The sequence below is a fragment of the Balaenoptera musculus genome, chromosome 11 (genome assembly GCF_009873245.2).
Source record: "Balaenoptera musculus isolate JJ_BM4_2016_0621 chromosome 11, mBalMus1.pri.v3, whole genome shotgun sequence".
NCBI lineage: Eukaryota > Metazoa > Chordata > Mammalia > Artiodactyla > Balaenopteridae > Balaenoptera > Balaenoptera musculus.
Genome location: NC_045795.1, coordinates 100,478,277 through 100,499,342, shown reverse-complemented (window position 1 = coordinate 100,499,342; position 21,066 = coordinate 100,478,277). Strand labels below are relative to the sequence as shown.

At 53.9% G+C, this 21,066-nt stretch overlaps 1 protein-coding gene across 2 annotated transcripts in view; it reads right to left on the bottom strand.

Annotated features, from left to right (window-relative positions):
• Window positions 1-21,066, bottom strand: part of GRIP2 (glutamate receptor interacting protein 2) — a 57,697-nt gene that overhangs the window by 32,867 nt on the left and 3,764 nt on the right. For both annotated transcript variants that reach the window (XM_036870650.1, XM_036870651.1), the window contains exons 2-16: window positions 16,762-16,842; window positions 16,352-16,487; window positions 15,357-15,502; window positions 14,580-14,666; window positions 14,020-14,095; window positions 12,718-12,863; window positions 11,712-11,859; window positions 11,435-11,604; window positions 9,194-9,319; window positions 8,717-8,866; window positions 5,746-5,932; window positions 5,097-5,242; window positions 4,281-4,361; window positions 2,345-2,411; window positions 2,101-2,246 (exon numbers count right to left, since the gene is read on the bottom strand). In XM_036870650.1, the coding sequence (XP_036726545.1) occupies window positions 2,101-2,246; window positions 2,345-2,411; window positions 4,281-4,361; window positions 5,097-5,242; window positions 5,746-5,932; window positions 8,717-8,866; window positions 9,194-9,319; window positions 11,435-11,604; window positions 11,712-11,859; window positions 12,718-12,863; window positions 14,020-14,095; window positions 14,580-14,666; window positions 15,357-15,502; window positions 16,352-16,487; window positions 16,762-16,842 (1,893 nt within the window). The remainder of the gene's footprint in view (window positions 1-2,100; window positions 2,247-2,344; window positions 2,412-4,280; window positions 4,362-5,096; window positions 5,243-5,745; window positions 5,933-8,716; window positions 8,867-9,193; window positions 9,320-11,434; window positions 11,605-11,711; window positions 11,860-12,717; window positions 12,864-14,019; window positions 14,096-14,579; window positions 14,667-15,356; window positions 15,503-16,351; window positions 16,488-16,761; window positions 16,843-21,066) is intronic.

Sequence of the window (21,066 nt, the reverse complement as noted above, 5' to 3'; positions counted from 1 at the left end):
CTATACACACATTCCCTCAGCCTTTAATTCACCCTTTCCCTTAGCCATTAATTCAGCCCATCCCTCAGCCATTAATTCACCCATTACCTGAGTCATTAAAATCACCTATTACTTTAGCCATTAATACATACATCCCCCCATCCATTAATTTACTCATTCCCTCAGACATTAATTCAGACATTCCCTCGGCCAATAATTCAGCCAATCCCTAATCCATGAATTCAGCCAGTCCCTCAGCCATTAATTCAGCCATTTACTTAGCCTTTGATACACCAGTTCCCTCAACCATTAATACAGATTCCCTGATCCTTTTATTACCTATTCAGGCCTCCATAATTGACCCATTCCCTTAGCCATTAATTCAGGCATTGCCTAAACCATTAATTAAGTCAATCCCTCATTCATTAATTCAGCCCATCCCTCAGCCTTTAATTCCCCATTCCCTCAGCCCTTAATTCACCTATACCCTCAGCCATTAATTCACCCATTCCTCCAGGCATTAATTCACCTATTCCCTCAGCCCTTACACCACCCATTGCATCAGCCACATTCATCAATTTCCTACGACTTAGTTCACCCCCTAGTTCACCTGTTCCCTTAAAGTCTAATACTCCCATTCATTTAGCCATTCACTCACCGTTTCCCTCAGCTATTTAACTAAGCCATTCCCTCAGCCATTAATTCAGCCATACTCATCACCATTAATTAAGCCATTTTCCCTTCCATTATTTCACCCATTCTTTCAGCCACTAATACACTTATTCTGAAGCTATTCATTTATCCATTCCTTCAGCCATTAATGCACTAATTCTGTTAGGAGTAGTTCACCCACTCCCTCAGCCAAAATTCACCCATTCCCTCAGCCTTAATTCATCCATTTCCTCAGCCATTAATTTACTCCTGCCATTAATTTACCCATTCCCTCAACCATTAATGCACCCATATTCTCTACCATTAGTTCAACCATTCCCTGACGCCATTAATACACCCTTTCCATCTGCCTAATTCATCTACTCTCTCAGCCAGTAATACACGCATTCCCTCAGCCACTCATACAGCTATTCCTCCAGGCATTAATACAGCTATTCCCTCTGCCATTAATTCACCCATTACCTCAGCCATTAATTCACCCATTCCCTCAGCCATTAATTCAGCCATTCCCTCATGCCCTTATTCCACCCTTTCCCTCAGTCATTATATCATCCATACCTTTTGCTACTAATACACCTATTCTCTCATTCATTAGTTCACCCATTCTTTCATGCCATTAATACACCTATTTCCTCACCAATTAGTTCAAACATCCTGTCAGTCATTAATTCACCCATTCCCCCCTCATTAATACATCCATTCCCCCATGCCAGGACTTCAGATGGCACCACCTGAGGCCATCTTCTGCTTCCAGAAATGTCTCCTTCCACCCAAACAGCTATTCTAAAAAAAACAGAAATGTGGAAGCAGCATTTTATAATAAAGATTTCACACACCACACAAAATAACAAGGATATGGTGGTGATGATAATATCGATGATAAGAAGACCCCAGATTTCCAGTTTTCCTTTAAAAAATTTGAAAGCTGCCCACAAGTGATCCTCTTTCCCAGGGTAGGAGCTGGCAGCTGCCCCTCTGAACAAGAGATTCTCTCCCCTTCCTTCTGTCTACCCAAACTGTATCGTTTTTCTTACCTTCAGCCCAATTCACTCACTCCTGTCAGCTGTCCAGCCTCAGATGTGTCTGAGTTTGCAGCCTCGGCTTACTCACAGCCACCCATGCAGTGGTACATCTCCCACCCCCACCCATTCATTGTCCCACCCAGTCATTTGCCCACAGCGCCTTTGCGCAGGGCTTGTTGGATCCAAGCTGCCGTCAAACTCCAGCCAACCTCGCAAGGGCCCTTGGAGAAGCCCAGACCCGGGGGTAGGGAGAAATCTGCCGTCCACCCCCCTGCATCTTCATTCAAGGGGTCACCACCAGCAGCCCCTGGGTGGCACCCACCACGCTCCCTCCTTGGCCAGAGGGAGCCCCGGATTGCCAGCTGGGCACTGTCTGGTCTGCGTGGGCAGGGTCGGGGGCTGGTGGTGGAGCGGTCGGAGCCCTCACCGGAGTTGTCCTCGTCCTTGCGGATCTTCAGCTTCACCAGGTCCTCACACTGGCGCAGGATTTGTACAGCGTCCTCCATGGGGCAGTTGTCCAGGCGGATGTTGTCGATGGCCAGCAGCTTGTCGCCCGGCTCGAGGGTGCCAGTCCTGCAGGAGCAGGGTGGGGACAGGAAGGAGCCTCGCACACGCAGGCCCCGAGCCCACCCTCGTGGGCCAGCCCCCTGCCCTGCCAGGGGCTCCCCTACCTGTGTGCCACGCTGCCTTTCTTGATGTCGGAGATGACCAGGGGCTCCCCTCGCTTCCTGCTGGCCGCTGGAGGGAAGGAGCCATGAAGCCCACCTTTGGTCACCTCAGCCTTGCAGGGCCCAGGAGCTGGGCGTAGACTTGGAGCCACGCGCCCTGCTCCCACAGCTCCCTGGCTGGGTGACTGTGGGGAAATCAGCTCCCCTCTCTGTGCCTCAATTTCCCCTCTGTAAAATGGGGATGAGGCCACAGAGTTCACGGGGACATCAGAGATTAACTAGACAAAGTGGGACAACACCTCCCATGCTCAGCCCACCTCCCAGCACACAGAGCTCCCTGAGGGGCTGTGTCTGGCTGGTGTCTGTGTCCCCAGCACCTGGCACAGGGCCAGGTCCCAGAACTAGATGGCTTCAACGATTGAGTTCTTCCTTCCCCAATGCAGAGAATGCTGGCTGCCACGGCTCACAGCAGGATCCCGCTGGGGAATGGCTTTTGGCTGAGGGAGCAGCCTCACCCAATAAAATGCCTGCACCCAATGACTGGTTCACGCAGTGGTGCCAAGGCATGGCTCCCAGCCTCAGCTCAGGACAACTCCCGTGGCCTCCCCAGCAAAGAGCTCCCCGTGGGATTGGCCGAGCCCTCTGCTGGGACTACATCGCAGCACAGCTCCTCCCTTTGCCTGGTCCTGAGGCCTCCTCGGCCCACAGGTGTTTATCCTGAGAGCCCTCCTCAATAAGGCCCCTGCAGGTAACTCCTAGCGTGAAAAGCTGTTTCCCGGGGAGCATGATCTAAGACAATAGGTGGCTGAGTTTTCCTGCAGAAAGAATCCATTTGGGCTAATGGGTTTTTCCATGAGTGACCAGGTGTAAGGCGGTCCTTCTAGCCCATGCAGCATCTTTGCAAATGAGACAAAGGTGCCCCTTCTAATTAGTCTGTTGAGAAAATGTTACAAAACTGTAAGTGGGGCTTCCCTGGTGGCGCAGTGGTTGAGAATCTGCCTGCCAATGCAGGGGACACGGGTTCGAGCCCTGGTCTGGGAAGATCTCACATGCTGTGGAGCAACTGGGCCCGTGAGCCACAACTACTGAGCCTGCACGTGTGGAGCCTGTGCTCCGCAACAAGAGAGGCCACGATAGTGAGAGGTCCGCGTACCGCGATGAAGAGTGGCCCCTGCTCGCCGCAACTAGAGGAAGCCCTCGCACAGAAACGAAGACCCAACACAGCCAAAAATAAAATAAAATAAATAAATAAATTTAAAACAAAACAAAACAAAAAAACTGTAAGTGTACCTTGAATGGGCACCTTGTGTCCTGTACAACCTGGGCAACTGCACCTGGTGGCCCTGCCCAGAGGTTCCTGGGCTGGAAGAAGCTTCTCCCCCTCAATTGCTTAAACTCCCACCGCCACGGACTGCAGGGTCCGGGGCAGGAAGGAGCTGCAGCAGCAGCCCTTCTGGACAGTTACCCCTCTGGGGCGTGATGGGGAGACGGCAGGAGATGAAGTCAGAGGACTTCGGATTTTCCTGAGTGAGATGCACGCTGGGGAGGGTTCTGACTGTTCCCATGCTTATGTATTCTACCTTTCTCTTTCCATTCTGCAGTCCCTCACTTTCATTCCTTTGACAAACATGAATTAAGCACCTATTGTGTTCTAGGCCTTTTCTGGGCCCTGGGAACACAGAGGCAAACAGAAAACTAAACCTGGCCTGTATGTCTGGAGCCTTACAAACCACTTAGCTACCCATGGAGACTAAAAAGGCCAGGAGATTCCCATTGTGCAGAATGGGAAACCGAGGCCTTGAGAAGCCTTGCCTAAGGACACACAGCTGGGCACTGCGGTGGAGGAAAGCCACGTCAGCCAGCCCTCCCTCCCACCCAGAGCCTTCCCTCCCGGCCAGGTGCTGGGCGTTTTCTCGGGGCAGGCGGAGAGGGGACTCACAGCTGATGGTGATGCCCAGCTCCACGCCACGCCTCTTGGGCAGCTTCACGTGGAAGGTGCCGCTGCTCGGGATGACGGACTCTGGGTGCAAACACACACACACCCACGTGAGACTCAAGGGAAGGGCCTCAGGGAGTCCCTGACCCACACCCATTCTGGTCCAGTGGGGAGGGACCCCAAACAACCCCATCCTGCTTCTTGCACCCACAGATGAGGAAGGTGAGGCACGGTGCACTGACTTGTCGGAGACAAGCACCCACCGGGTCAGAGCAGAGTCAGGACTAGAACCCAAACTTCATGGCTGCCGCCCCGCCGGGAGCCCCATGGCCCAGCCCCATCTGTTCAGATCCAGCAAGGACTGACTGGGCGCCTCTCACGGGCGGGGCCTCAGCTGGTGCTTTCACACGCTTTGTCTCATCTAATCTGAACAACGCCCCTTGTGATAGAGGATTCTATTCACTATTTTACACTGGGGGGAACTAAGGGTGGGGGAGGAAGGGTCCTGTCCAAAGTCACACTGTCCAAATCACAGAACCAGAATTCTAACCGAGTTGTTTGGGGGTCTTTGCATAAACCCTCACCCCACCCCACCCCCCCAGCTCCTGTTCCACTGCAAAAACCCTCATCAACCCTCACACTGGCATGTGCAATTCCTTCCACCCCGGCCAGTGCCTTTCTCCCACCATTAGTGCCGGGGACACATTGCAAATGCGGGGAGAAGGATCAGGGCAGGGCGGGAGGTTGTGGGGAGCAGGGTAGTGAAGGGGGGAGCACAGGGTCCCGAAGGAGAGGAGGACGCTCGGGGGACCCACTCACCGGCAACGTCAAACTCCACCTCCAGCACGACCTTGTGGGCCAGCGCCGCGTCCCGCAGCAGCTGGTTTGCTTCCTCCATCGTCCCGTCCTCGGTGGCAATGCCATTGATGGCCAGGATGCGGTCCCCTACCTGCAGCAGCCCACACCTGAACCGGGCAGCCCGGCAGAGAGAAGAGACCCCATTGGGAGACAGGAGCATTGTGCGGGAGCAGGGCCAGGACCAAACCTGGGCCCCGCCTCCCGGGCGGGGGTGGAACGCTCAGCTCCTCCCTGTGCCAGCTGTAGATCCTCAGGCAATTTACCACAGGACTCTGGCTAAAGTGTGACCTTGCTGGGCCTCAGTTTCTCTGTCTGTCCAGTGCGGATGATGCCATGCCTTAGGAGATGTATATAGAGGACCCTGGCTTCAGACACACAGGGGTTCACGTCCTGGGTCACTCGAGTTGCGTGACCCTAGGCAGGTGAATCAGCTTCTCTGAGCCTCAGATTCCTCATCTATAAAATGGGGCTGATGTGATAGTTGATGAGATACAACTGTGCAGCCCGGCTCGGTGTGTGACTTGGTTTCCCTGGCTGCCCGTAAGCCCCCCACCCCCGAATTGGAGAGTGGAGAGTGGTAGGCCCAGTGGGTTGGGGGCAGTAGGCTCACCTCTCCGCCGGGCTGTCAGGCTCAATAAAACGCACGAGGGGTGGGGAGGACAGGGTCTCGGTGGCGAAGATGCCTCCCTGCAGCTGGAGACCGAAGCCGCTGAGGGGGTCTCCGCAGAGCACGACCTCGGTGGTCTCTGCGTGCACAATCTGGCCGCCTGGCCCCACGGTGCTGGAGGCCAGCGACACTGCGGGGCAGGCAGGCACGGCGCTCAGGGCACAGCCCCAGGGACGCCTTCCTGCCAAAGCCCATCCTCCCTCGGCCCAGACACCTGAAGTCAGAGAGGTGAGTGAGCGGGAGGCCTGACTGGCCCGGGGTGGGGCGGGTTAAGTCGAGGCTCATTCTGAGCCTTGGTTTCCTCACCTGAGCAATGGGATCATGAGTCCCACCTGGCAGAGCTGTGGCAAGGATTAAGGAAGACAGCTCCTGGGACTGCCGTGTTGTAAAACAGAGGCTCTGAGGGTCGTTGACATTATGTCATGTCATGTTGTGTGATGTTATATTTCAACTTATTCTATTATTATATCATATACCAAATATCACATTATATTACTATTAGATATGATAGTATATATTATGCCATTTTTGGTAACAGCTTTATTGAGATACCATTCGGCTACCACAGTATACACCCACAGAGTGTACAATTCAACACTCTGTTTTTAGTATATTGAATATTTAGTACGTTCAAGCTGTACAGCCATCCCCTCACTCAATTTTGGGACATTTTCAATCCCTCAAAGAAACCCTGTTTCCTTTAGTTAATCACCCAAATCCTCCCATCTCTTCCAGCCCTAAGCAACCACTAATCTAATTTCAATGTCTTTAGAGTTGCCTATTCTGGACATTTCATATCAGTGGAATCATACTATACATGGTCTTTTGTGTCTGGTTTCTTTCAATTAGCATAATGTTTTCAGGATTCATCCATGTAGCACATATCAAAATTCCCTTCCTTCTTGAAGCTGACTAATATCTCACTGTATGATGATACCACATTTTTTTAATCCATCCATTGATGGCCATCTGGGTTGTTTCCACCTTTTGGGTATTATGAATAACACTGTATAAACATGTGTAAATATGTTTCTGGGTGAACATGACATATGTTTTCACTTTTCTTGGGCATTTACTTAAGAGTGGAATTTCTGGGTCATATGATAACTCTGTTTAACTATTTGATATGTTATTTAACATATTTTATTTTATATTCCATATATAAAATACATTTGTATTATTAATATGGATAAGGATATCAATTATTAAATAAAACTTATTGCATTTCATTCTATTAATTATACTGTTGTGTCTTTATATATTATTTTCTTATACTATTATATATTATATATACATTACAATATATGTAACACTTTATTGTTGGGTATATTGTGTTATTATATTTATATTCATTATTTTTTTCACTATTGATTTTTTCACTATTTCATTATTTTATCACCCCAATGATAAGAGTTGTACCTGGAACATTGGAGGTGTTCAAAAAATTTTATTTAACTAATTAATTGTTATCATCAAGGAAGGAGACAGATAAGGGGTCCCAAGAGTCCCCAGGCTCCATAAGCTCCTGCCTGTGAATGACACTTCTGAATCTTTTCACCTACACACCCCCTGCTTCAGTGGGTGACAAAGGTGGCTGGTGAAGGTGTATTGTATCTCTCATCTGACTCTGAATTCTGTTTCCCTTTTCACCTTGGCTGCCAGGAAGCTCATAACCATATTTAGCGCCTTTCAGGTGCCAGATGACTTATATTTCTCTCTTCCCTCACCTGGTTCAATCTTAAATGGCCCAGTCTGACCTTCCATTCTTTCTGGAGGCCTCCCCAACTCACATGGAAGGAGGCTGGGAATACTTTCAACATCAACAAAGGAAAGATTCTTCCCAGGAAAGATTTCAAAATTCTGGGCATTCTTGTGACTTTTGCTACTTCCACATGTTTCCTGCATTATCATTCATTACTATTTGTCTTTACATTTATTCATTTTTAAAAATACTTAAATACCTTCATTTCAAAAGGAACTATAGGGCTTCCCTGGTGGCGCAGTGGTTGAGAATCTGCCTGCCAATGCAGGGAACACGGGTTCGAGCCCTGGTCTGGGAAGATCCTACATGCCGCAGAGCAACTGGGCCCGTGAGCCACAATTACTGAGCCTGCATGTCTGGAGCCTGTGCTCCGCAGCAAGAGAGGCCACGACAGTGAGAGGCCCGCGCACCGCGATGAAGAGTGTCCCCCACTTGCCACAACTAGAGAAAGCCCTCGCACAGAGACAAAGACCCAACACAGCCAAAAATAAATTAATTAATTAATTTTAAAATAATAATAATAGTAATAAATACTCCCTCACTCAACCTGATGTGGTCTCTCCCCGCTTGGAACCCTTAGCCATTTGTTAAAAAAAAAAAACTTAAAAAAAAAAAAAAAAAGAACTATATATAGTGATCATAAATAAAGAGAAATGTTTATAAGCAAAAGTTAAGTAGAAATATATATCTACTAAAACTAAAAATTACTACACTCTGGATGGCTAGTTTCAGGCCTGTGTGTCTCTTTCTTAGGGAAAATTAACAAATGTCAGAGAGGTGGTAAAGACAAAGTAACCACACCCTGGAATGGATCAGACGGCTGAAGGAGAGAAAAATGAAATGGAGTTACTGTGAGACCTTCGTGCAAATCTGAAAAGGCATCCTTTCCTCAAGACACTTTGCCACCACCTGCTGGGAATTTTTCATAATAAAAATACAAGACAAAGTGTACAAAGTAACTGTCACCCCTCAGGTGTGCCCTTGTGCAGTGCACAACCTGCCCAACCATCCGCAGCAGCCTGGTGTACCACGCATGCTATTTAATGCCCCCCACCCACCCCTGGCCCTGCCCCAAATACCCCATACCCTTTGGCAAATCTCTCTCTCAGGCACAGAGGCAGCCCAGAGGGGAGGGAAGAGACCATGGCTTACATGAGCTCTTGTGTTCTCTTCTTCGCTGCCTCCTCCGCCCCATTGTGGTCCGGGGGCTCATGGGCTGGGATCCGCGAGGAAGGGTGCTGGGATTGGTGCAGGGAAAGGCGTGGTTCAGGGTCGGCGAGGAAAAGGGAGATGAGGACAAGGCTGGGGGAGGTAAGAGCACAGAACCATGAGCCCCAGCAGAGCCCTCCACCCTGCCTCAGGGAGACACAGGGATGCCTTCCCCCCTCCACCATGATCGCTGTGTGACCTCTGCGAGCCAGTCTCTCCCACTCTGGGCCTCAAAGCTCGCAGGGTTTTCACAGACCTGGTGAAACCCAGCTGCCAGACAGGGGCCCATCTCGTCACTAATGTGTGAGGTGATGCTGCGAGGGCCCCTGACTTCTCTGAGTCTTGGCTTCCTTCCCTATAAAGCAGGCTCAAGCCCCTCCCTAGGAATAGGGGAGAGTGACAGCGGGGAGGGCACTTTACATCGGCTCTGGTCCTGGCTGGCAGGGGTGGCCCAGGTGGGTGTCCTGCAGTGGCTGGGCCGGGGGCTGTGGCAGGAGGGCACGCAGGGGTCCCAGCGATGTGGCTGCTCGCTCCTCTGCACCTTCACTGTGGCGGAGAAAGAGGAGAGACAGACGTTGGGGGCTGAGCAGGTCTAGATCACCACACCCCTGAAGGATGAGCTCCTGTCCGCACAATGAGGGGAGGAGAGCAGGAACAGAAGATCCAGAGTTTCCCGAGTCAGGCCAGGCATTCGAGATCTTGCCCGCACGTCCTGGATGCCCATCGTGTGCCGGGCACTGTGCTCAGGGCTCAGCCCGAGAGGCAGGAACAGGAGAGGGAAAGCTGGCCCAGACCAAGGCCCACAGCTGGGAGGTGCTGGAGGAGCAGGACGTGAACCAGGCTGACTGGCTTTGGAGCTCAAGAACTGACCGGTCAGCTCCGAGGAGTGCAGTTTGCAGACGGTGACCAGCTGCAGCACCTTCGGAGTCTGCCGCAGTGCTGCAGCCTGGGCCGGGGGCTGAGCACGCAGGGCACCAGGGCCTGGCATTTCTGCCCCACGCTGGGCTCTCGGGGGCCACCTGGGTCCCTGTTGGGTTGGCCCAGGCCTGCCCGGACCTGCATCGCGGTCTGAGGCTGTTCCCGCTTCCTCCCCTCCACCTTCCACAGGCCTCAACCCCAGCGAACTCTTTACTCCAGCTAAGCATCTGCTTCCCAGGGGACCCCGCAGACCCTCTACCAGATCCTGCCCCCCTCACATCCCCAGCCTACCCTTCCTCCCCACTGCCTCAGGCCCTGTACTGGTTCTTCCTTCTGCTGCAGGACTTGCGGGGGGGATGTCCAGCCTGGTGCAACATGTTCTTGGAGGGATGGGTGAGGTCTCGGTGATCTCAGCCCATTGACTCTGCCTCCCTGTTTGGTGCCCCCAACCCCACCTGGGGGCTGGGCCACTTCTGGGGCCAGCAGCCGGGTCCAATCCTGGCTCCATCACTGACCAGCTGTGGGACTGGGACAAGTCACTTAGCCCCTCTGTGCCTGTCATATCTGTAAACTGGGACAAAGACAGTGGCTACTTCCTAGGGAAGCTGGGAGGATCAGAATGAGTTAGCACGTGTGACGTGCTTACAGCAGTGCTGGGTGCTTAGCAGAGGCTTGTTCAGTGAGAGCCATGGGGACTGTCAGCAGCTGTGTGCTCTCGGAAGGACCTGCCCTGCCGGGAGCCTCAGCGCCTCTGTACCAACCTTGCAGACTTGTCATGTGGGTGAACCCAGATGACCCGTGGGAAGCCCAGGCACCACAGCAGGGGGTAGGGGAACAGATGCCGGTACTTCAAGCCCCAAAGCCTCCTCTATCAGCCCCTGCTGTGGCTTGTCGGGATCCTTACCGACCCTGGCAGAGACCAGAGATGCCGGTCCCCGCACATCTGATCAGCAGAATTTGTCTCTTCTGGAAGATTGGGCTTGCAAAGGGTGGGGCAGGCAGACTCCATCCTCGCCCCCCTCCCCCACTGTGCCCCAAGGGCTGGAATTCACAGCCTGACCACCCTGACCAAGCCTGTGCACTCGGGGTCCTGACGCCTATTTACAGATGAGGCAGCTGAGGCTCAGAGAGGCAAAGCACCTGTCCAGCTGTTAGGGACGAAGCTGGGATGTGAAGTCGAAACCCAAGGGTTAGGCTGCTGGAAGCACTTGCCTGCCCTGAGCAGGAGGCTGCCTTCCTACGACCACCCTCCACCCTGCCCCAGGCCCCCGCTCTGCCCTCTGGAGCCCCAGACCATCTGCTCCCTCTGCTCTTAGAACTGCCCAGCGCCTAGGTCCCTGGTCCAAGCTGGGAGCCCCCGACTCCGCACAGGGGTGGCTCTAGGCCCTCCCTGACTGCTTGGCTGCCTCCTCTGGACCTGCCGAGGGCCCTGAGCTGAGTCCAGGGTCCAAACTCTGAGTAGCACAGGGCACAGAAGGACTGTCCCCTCCCTTGTTCTAGCCCTTATACTTCTATTAATGTAACCAGTGATGGAACTAGCTTTTGGGCCATCCATGCCAGCAAACTGTGAAATCAAACACCCAAATTGTTTATCTGCCCCACCTCCCCACCCTTAGCTGCTGCACTTGACAGTTCGAGCTTCCCTGTGGGAATGGACATTTGTTCCAGTAAATTTTAGCCTTCCTGGGGATTTGGTCCATTAGCCTTCAGGTTTGAGCTCTGAGGTCTCCCAAGGGGACCCACCTGCCTCTGAGGGCTTCAGGGGCCGCCGACTCTGGGGCGCAGGTAGGATCTCCAGCTGCACTTTCTCCGACACGCTAGCCAGGAGCTTGGTGGCCTCAAGCAGCGAGCAGTGTTCAGTGCTGGTGCCATCGATGGACAGGATGCGGTCTCCGGCATGCAGGGCCCCACTCCTGGCCGGGTCAGGGAGCAAAGGGGGAGGCTGGTCCAGCCAGACAGAGCTCTGGGCGGCTCTCCCCCTGCAGCCCCCACGCCGTGGCAGCTCTCAGTGGGTGCCCACCTGTCCACCACACTGGCCGGCTTGATGCGGTCGATGGTGATGACTGGCTTGTTCCGGTGGGAGCCGGTGGTGAGCGAGATCCCCAAGGCGGACCCTGGCGTCTTGGTTATTTCCACTATCAAGGGCCCTGAAGCGTTGGCCACTGTGTCTGGTAAGTGGAAGGAAAGAAGAGTTTGAGATGCAAATATTGAGCACCTTCCTCCATCTCGACTTAATCCTCACTGCCAGGGAGGGATCACTGCACCCACTTTACAGACAAGAAAACTGAGGTGCGTGGAGGCAAAGACCTCGTCCAAGGTCACACAGCCACTCAGAAGCAGATGAGGGGCAGGAATTCAGGTCTCAGGGGCTCTGAGCCCAGGCCTTTGCTGGACAATATTAATTTGCTCGCATATTATTCGAGAGCCGACTGAATACACGGAACTGTGGGTTTCACTACGAGCCTTCCCCCTTTCAGAAAACGGCATCCCATTCACCCACCCAGTGGCGGGAAAACAAAACCCAGCTCCTCCTACTCTCACCCCCACCCCCATGTCCAAACATCAGCAAACCAGGCCAGTGGACCTTCATTGTATTTCCTGAATCTGACCCCGTCTATCCCCCCCGCTCAGCCCCTGGTCCAGCCACCATCACCTTTCTCTCACCTGGACGGCTGCAGATTAGAGGGCATCACCCAGCCTTCCCCATCTCTCTCCCTGATTTTTTTACACACTTATCATCATCTGACACACTCTATATGTGATTTATTCCATCTATTGTCAATCTCTCCCCACCAGAATGTCAGCCCCATGCGAATGGAGACCTCATCTGTGTTGTTCTCAGGTGGATCCCCAGTGCAACAAACAACGCCTGGCAGAGTATTACTACCCAGAGAGGCTCAGAGAGGCTGTGACTGGGCCAAGGTCACAAAGCCTTTGCAGCGGTGAGGATCTGTACCCGCTACCCCATTCCCTCTATCCCTGGGCCTCTTCCTGCTCCAACCCTAGCCCTTAGGCCCCCAACTCACCTGGAATGGCCACATCGTACTCCACCTGGAAGAGTGCCTCATGGCTGCACTGCCGCAGGGTGGCCAGAGCAGTGGCGTGGCTGGCCCCATGCAGCAGGATCCCGTCAACGCTGAGTAGCCTGTCCCCCACCTTCAAGGAGCCCTCCCTGCGGGGTAGGGCCCAGTCAGTCAGCCTCGCCCAGCGCGAGCCAGAGAACAGAAGGAGGGCAGGGAGCGGGTGAAGGAGAAAGGGACAGAGCGGATGAGGGAAGGAATGCACATGTGAGTGAAAGAACCAGGGAGGTTATGTGGAAGCAGCTGAATAACTGAAGCGGGCACTGAAGATGGGGGTCAGGTCAGCTCTAACCCCTCCCAGAGGTGCTTAATAAATTCAGTCCCAGCTCAGCCCTCCAGTGTCTGAGCTGGGGATGCCCTTTGAGGTCACCACCAGGGCCCTGACAGGGTCCCAGCCCTGCCGGGGCACTCAGCATCACGGGGGGCAGTCTGGAGGCTTCAAGCTGCCAGCACAGCGGTCCCTGCCCAGGGTCCCCAGTGATTCTGGGCTGGTGAGAAACGCGCCTGGGAAGGAATTCCACTGGGCCCCAGGGGAGAGGCCTGAGGGGGTTCACCTTGGTTTGGGTCACATCCCAGCTCTGGAATGCCTGCCCAAACAGGTGGCCAAAGCTATTCTGGGAGGTTCTATGAATAACTCATCACAGACCCGTCCCAAGGACAGGTTTAGATTTCTGACAAGGCCATTCCAGGCGTTTCTTAAAATGGCCAGGAATCTCCCGCCGGGAGGTCATGGGGTCAGGAGCTGGGAACTGGGTGTGTTCCTACTCCACACTCTCTCCTCCTGGCGCTTCTGAGCTTCTGAGCGGGGCTCAGGCAGGGCCAGGCTGGCAGCGCAGCCAGGACTGGGGAAGCTGCATCACAGAGGACCACAGAGACGCCGGTCATCATGCCCCACACTTCCTTCACAGCAGCTCGTAGGGGCTGCACTACTGGACCCACTCCACAGACAGGAAAATGAAGGCCAGGGAAGGGGTAACATGAGGCTAAAGCTCACTCTCCATCCCCATCCTACCCCCTGAGACAGCAGGACCTTGGGGAAGAAAGAGCTTGGGGGTAGCTCTCATTTGGGGTTTAGTGCTGGCTCCACCAATAATCCGCTGAGCGACTCTGGGCAGGGGTGTCCCCTGTCTGGACCTCAGTGTGCTCATCTGGAGAATGTGTATGATGTCCCTTCTGCCTTCTTCCTAGGGGAGCTGGGGGAGGGCAGTGCAGGGTGGGGCTGTAAGCTTCATCCCGGCTCAGGCTCACCTGTCGGCAGGGCCGCCGGGCCGCACGTAGGTCAGGACGAGTGGCCGGGACTTGTGCCCGTCTTCATGGGCACCTCCTGGACAGAATTCGACAGTCATCTATCCACTCCCTCCCTGGTGCCCGGAGGCCCCAACCCAGACCTTAAGCAGGCTTCCTTAATTAAATCTGCTTGAGGATTCTGTCCTTGCTATTCATAGTCTCTCCTATGAGATATCAACCGTAAATCCCACCCAGAGTTCGGACAAAAAGTAGGGAATGGGACCAAAGTCCTCTCTCTGTTAAACAGCTTGCTTCCTTTCCTGCGACCTCATCCTATTTCCCTTTTTCCCCTGGTTGCTAGGCAGCTCCAAACTTCATTTTCTGTTACAACTTTTCCCTCTCACTCCCCGCAATCATTTGTTGCTTGGCCAATTTTTCCGTTTAATACTTGATTTTAATGGTTCTTAAAAGTCAGAAGGAAGATTATACATGTATGTAATTCATTAGAGCAAAATAGAACATACATAGAATTGGCATTAGCCTTCCCGTCCCTTGACCCCAAAGGTGACTCTTACACTGACCTCTGAGGACAAAGCCAAAGCTATTGCCCTCCTTGTAGAGGGAGACATCCACTGTCTTTGAAACGATCCCTGGGTTGTTCTCAGGGGCTGGGGAGAAATGGAGGACTCCTTGAGTCCTTCAGTTGCATCACCAAGCCAGCAGATGTCCCCAAAGCTCATTCCAGGAGAGTTGGGTGACCAGTCAAAGACATTACAGGAAGGGTAAATTCCCCTTGCCCCATTTTACAGGTAGGACAAGTGAAGCTTAGAGGCACCCTCTTCCCTAAAACCCACTCAGTCCACCACTTAGAGAGGGGAAAGGGCCGGCCCATGCTCCCACAGAGATAATGGCAGAACTCAGGCTTGAGCCCATGGCTTGCAGTCTTAGGCCAGAGCTGAATTCCAGACAGTTACTCAAATTTCAAGACTTCAGACCAACTTTGAAAATTCAGAGCTAAGCTAAACCCTAGGCCACTGTACTCAGTGCAGCATGGGAGGGCGGGGAACAATTTATTCAGCGACATTCCCAAAACCTTCCCTCCTAAAGGAGAAGCATGTGGAAACTAAATATGCAGGATGACAAGGGGTTATAAGCAGGTCCCTACCACCTCCTGGTGACAGCGTACTGCAGTTGTAGACAAGGCCCCAGGTGCAGCATGGGTGTTTGTGGCCAGTCTCCAGGTCCAGCCCACCCCAGCTGGCATGATCCCCACCCACCACCCAGGTGTTGGCAAGGAGGCAGCCTTGTCCACCCATGACCAAGGCAGTGGAGAAAGTTCCCGGTCCAAGGGCACCCACCGGGCGGGGGCAGCTCATACTCCACCTCCAGCACCACACGCTCTCCCACATTCTTGAGCAGAGTGATGATCTCATCGTGGCGGAGCCTGGTCAAGTGGATCCCGTTCACTGACCGAATGTAGTCGCCCACATTCAGCAGGTCACTCCTGGGAGAAAGGAGGCCAGAGCACACGCGTGGTAACAGGTGCTGGCATTTCATATACCCCCTCCCACTGAATCCTTATGGTCTCTGGATCCCCATGTTACAGATGGGGAAGCTGAGGTTCAGAGAGGTCAGACATGTCCAGGGTCAGACAGCGAGTGAGTTAGGAGACTGGGGATTCTTACCTAGACCTGCCCGACACCCAGGCCAGCTTTTCCCCTGATGCTGGTCTGCCCGCTTTCCCTCCTGCTGAGGTGTCACCCTCATAGTTATAGCTCAAACCGGCCCCAGACAGCCCACAGAGTGGCCAGATCATCACCTCCTTTGTTATTCCTTAATGCTCTTCCTGGGCCCAGAGGGGCAGTGATAGAGAGGCTAACTCCTAGGTTTCATGGAACTCATGGTCCAAGGGAGCCCCAGAGGTAAAATAACAGGTGCAGGCAGTGTGTGCAGAAGTGGCACACAGGGCTGTGCTAGCAGAGCCGAACGCCTGCCTCAGCCTGGGGTGCTGGGGGCTTCCCAGAGGCAGTGTGGAGGGATGAATAGGAGTCTGCCAGGAGGATGCCTAGGGAACGGGCCTTCTGGGCAGAGGAAACTGCATATGCAAAGGCCTGGAGGGCCCGAGAGCAGTGAGCATGGGATGCTGCGGCCGAGCTTAGTCAGCTCTGGTGTAAAGGGAAAGAAGCAGCTGGGGCCTAGAATCCCAGCCTCCACTGGGGGCCTTCCCTCCACAGACACCAAGCTCTTAGGTGCTCCAGGAAACAGCTGTCTGATTGCTCTGCCGAAGGCCCTAGTACCCTCCTCCACTGGCCCCTGGCCCCTTCCTGCTGTCCCCACTGAGCCCACTTCTCACCTGGCTGCGAGGCCCCCAGGCCTCAGGTTGGAGACCCTGGGCTTCCCATCCTTGTCGGTGCCACCTGAGATGGTCAGGCCCAGCGTGCTGCCTTCCTTCTTGGTCAGCTCCACCATGGTGACCCCTCGGAACTCTTCTGCCGACAGATAGGGGGTGAGTGGGCAGCGTGGGGCAATTCTAGGCCCCCAGCTCCAGGACAAGTGAGGTCAATACTTGGTAAGACCCCTCAGTACCCTTGGCTGCATGACACTCGGTGAAATCATGTCCTTCTTACGAAGGAGGATCAGAGAGGTTAAGTGACTAGTCTAAGGTCACAAAGTGAGTTAGCTGCAGAGCCGATGCTGTCTGACCCCCACCTGGAGCTCTCTATGCTCCAGGACAGAGAGGGGGAAGGACAGGAGGCTGGTTACCTGGAATGCTCTGCCTGCGGCACGCCAGAGCCACATCAGCCCCTGCTGCGTCCTTGCCTCCTTTGGAGTAAGGCCCATCGTCTGCAGGAGAGAAAGAGAGGAAAGGCCCTGAGTTCCGCTGTCATTTCCATCAGGCAAAGCCCTCCTGCCTTGGGAATCTTCTGCTTCGTGGATGTGGCCTGTTAGAGGGGTTCCTTCCTGCCACCAGCTCCACCTGACTCTCCGCTGGGGGAGCCTCATGGCATCTCCCCGCAAGGGCAACTCTGTTTGTGCTCTTGAGTAACGCTCTTTGGAGCACCCACCACAGACTGGGCTCTTCGCGACGGTCCAGGGATTAACCATCTTCACAACTATCATTCCACGTATACAGAAAGCAGCTGAGGCTCAGAGAGGGACAACTCGTGCCCAAGGTCACACAATCCTTGGCCAAGGCAGCCTCCGCAGATAGCCAGGACCAGACCCCAGGCGCCTCTGCCCACCCTGCCCCATGCTCCAGGCTCCCTTGACCAGGTTCTTTTTTTCACATTCCTTCTCCAAGTCCCTTCTCAGCCCTGGACTGAGATGGGTAAGGTCAACTGGCAAACAGTCAAGCGGGCCAGCTCTCCCATGCTGCCTCTGGGGCCACTCCTGCCCCTCCAGGCACCTGTACACCCCCAGGCTTCTGCTGCTGTCTCAGGCCTCACCCAAGCCTACACCCTGGCCCGCCTCCCCGCTCCGCCCCCACCCCCATTCACCATTCACCAGCTCTGGGCAGGCCACTCCCTCCCCAGCCCCCTGGCCACAGCAAGGCCTCACTCACAGGACTGTCCCCCTCCTCACTCTTCAGAGGAGGGGGAGAGAAGGGGCTAGGGAGGAAATCAGCCCCAGCAGGGGGCAGAAGCCTCTTATCCCATCCCAGCCATATCCTTTTCACAAGGTGGGGAGGGGCTCAGATTAGCGTTCAGCCAGAGGTGGTGTCAACCTGGGTCAAGATCAGGACACAGCCTGGCCAAGGTCCGGGCTCAGTCAGAACCAGGAATCTACAATCTACAATCTACAGCAGGTTTCTCAACCTCGGCACTATTGACATTTTTTTTTGCTGGATGCTGTACGATGTTTAGCAGCACCCCTGTCCTCTAACCACTAGATGACAATAGCATCCCACCCCAGTCACCACACCAAAAATGACTCTAGACAACCCACATGTGCCCTAGGGGAGCAATACTGTCCCCTCCACCCCCGCCCTGCCCCTCATTGAGAATCGCTGTTCTAGAGTCAGGGGTGGGGCTCAGGCTGGGTCAGGGTCAGGTTCAGCTTGGGGTCAAGGCTGTAGCTCAACCTGGGTCCAAGGAAGCCTGAGAACCTTCACCACCTGCAGCTCTAACCATTGAGAAATGGCTTCTCCAGACCGGGGATAGCCTCCCTTAGCTTTGCCAGAAGGTGGGAAATAACGAATCATTTCCAGGACCCCGGGAATTGGCCCCCAGCAGCTTTGCTCACCTCCTCCACCCCCAGGCCCTGTGTTCACATCCGCAGCCACGGATTCAGGCAACACCCCATTAAGTATAATGCCTCCTATTACGGTTCCCTAATTCGCACCTCACTTAGATTCAACAAGGCGTTTCTGAGCTAATAAAATTAAAAAGACTGGGTTCTATCAACTGTGCGACAGTGAACGTCTCTGGTATTTCATGTGGGCAAGTCTGGAATTAAAATCTGTCTTATCCCATGCAAATTAGACTCTGCCACTGGAAAATCCTTCTCTCCCGGGCTGTCCTGGGAAGACCAGAGATAAGCTTGCTGGCTCCAAGTTTAGGAGTCTGGAGGTGGGGGAGGGGGAAGATTATCTCCTAAGGACAAGAAAACAGAGAATCAAGTTTGCCAAATTCAGAGCCGTAGAATCCCGAAGAACGGAGGGGAAGAGCCGTGGGTTAATGCTGATTCTGAAGCAGAGGGTGCGGGGTGTTGGCTGCTGAAGCAGAACACCCATTTCCTGGGGTGTCTCTGTGGTGCGTCTTCAACACCACCTCTCTGCCCCTTCCTCATCCCAATATTCAAATTTTGATCCAGTGAATGACACGGTGCCAAATTGGGCTGCGATGGCACACTTGGCACAGCTGAGATGTGGGGTCTGCTGCCTTTGGGCTCAGCTGTCAGACAGGCCTGACTGTGTGACGATGCAAACCAAGACTCATACAACTGTGCGCAGAGTCAGTGGGCAATAAGTGAGGACTTGAGAGACTCTTCTGTAGAGAAGGCACGTGCATTTTAGGGTGTGGACTTGATGACCTCTCTTGGCGGTAGAGGCCGCTCAGGATAGCTGATGGCCAGATAAGGGGCTTCTGGATATCTAAGACCCCTGCCACATTCAGAAAGGCACCCATAAGGAATGCTACAACGTCTGCTGATGCTTGTTCAGAGGGGACAGTGCCCCACTCTCACAAACATCCTCAGGTCAGGGGGAAACAGGCAGCATTCAAACCAAGAACCAAGGCAAGGACAGAATTACTAGTTAACCGTGTGACTTGAGTCTCTGTTTCTCTATCTGTAAAATGGGGGTGTCTCCCCCTATCGCTGGCTCCAACCAGCCCAGGCATGAGAATTTGAAGGAATTATTTTATTTATAGAAAACCCCAGGAGGGTTCGGACCCCAGTCCTCCTCCCTCGGAGAACATGCCTGCTCACTCCCGCTCTCTTTTTTGTTCTGGGACCTGGTAATTATATGCTTAGAGATGAAGGCTTTTCAAAAACATCTTTCCCACCAATTTTCAGCTGGAAACGTGCATAAAAAACAGAGATATTTTTATCCGAGTGGTTTTTTTCCTGTCTCCTCCTTCCAGCAATGGGCAATTATGAGCTTTTGCCTTCAGTCAATCTGTCCTGTAAGAACTCTTCGCTTCAGAGGGAAAATCATTCCGCAGCAGTGCCAGACCATCCGGCAGACTCAGGCTGGGCAAGTCCGGGGAGCAGGAGGGAGAGACGCCGTGCTGAGCACAGACAGTACACCTGGTCCCTGGCCCCCAAGCTGCAGCCCGGGAGGATGGGTTTCTTTTTTATTTTATTTCTCCTGAAAGCATTGCTAATTTGCCTTCATTATCTCTGTTTCTCTGGAGCCCCAGGGAGCCACTGAGCTTTGAGAAAGGGAAAAAGGAAGTCAGCCCCTGGCCAGGCTGCCTTTGTCAGGGTCCCGCCTAAGCAGGACAGGGGCTTGGGAAGCGGGGGCTGGGGAGGGCCTTCGATGGGGGCGTGACTGATGCCTGGCTCTGCGGGCCTCCAGGAGGGAGCGTTCAGCATCTGAGAGGAGCCACTGGGAAAACCAATGCCCGGGAGGCTCAACTTGGGCTGAAGAGAAAATAACCGCTCGACAGAAAGCCAGCAGCAGGGCCAGCCGGCCCGAGTGCCGCTGGGGAGAAGGGGGGCCCCAGTCGCCCCTGGATCCAACCACAACTGCACACAGCGGCCCATTGCTGCTTGCACTCCTACAAGTGATCAGCCAATCCTGGCTGGGTCGGCCCCACCTCCGAAGGCATCTCTGGCTCGATGGGAAGGGAAGGATGGGCTTTGGATCCTAAATCTGCTGCCGACCGGCTAAGGGATCTGGGACAAGTCGCTTCTCCTCTCTGAGTCTCGGCACAGCGGGCGGGCTAGTGCCCACCTCATGGGTTGGTGGGAGGCATCAGCGAGGTTATGTGGTACACAGAGCCAGGACACACGGAAGTTCTCTCCCTGGCCCTTTTACTCACCTCGTTAGAAAGATTTTCCCATTAGTAATGGTAACAACTCCTCCTGATTAAGTGCCGGTGCTGTGCTAGGTGCTTCACAAGCTTTGTCTCATGTATCCCCATCACCTTCTGAGGTGGGATGATAGTTATTTCCATTTTACAGATGGTGGAGCTGAGGCACGGGCAGGTTAGGTGACTTCCCATTGTAAGGGGCAGGGTCAGGATTTGAACCCAGGCCATATTCTAAGAAATTTTAAATTATTACCACTTTATCCTCATGATAATCTTACGTCGTGGGTGTCATGATCATCCCCACATTATAGATGAGGAAACTGAGGCACAGAGAGGTTAAGGGAACTGCCTAGGGTCACACAGCTCCCAAGTGGCGGAGCCACGGGCCCCCTCCTGCCTTCTCCCCTCACCCCATGACAGTCCTGGGGGGACTCAGGGGTAATGCCTGTGGCCCTCCCGGCAGCAGTCCCGGCTCCTTTGGGCACTCCTGACCCACTGAATGATCGCCCTCTGGCCATGGCGGGCTGGACCGGGTCAGACAGCTGGATGGAGAGGCATCAAAGCCGGTGGCAGGCTGACCTCGGAGTGACAG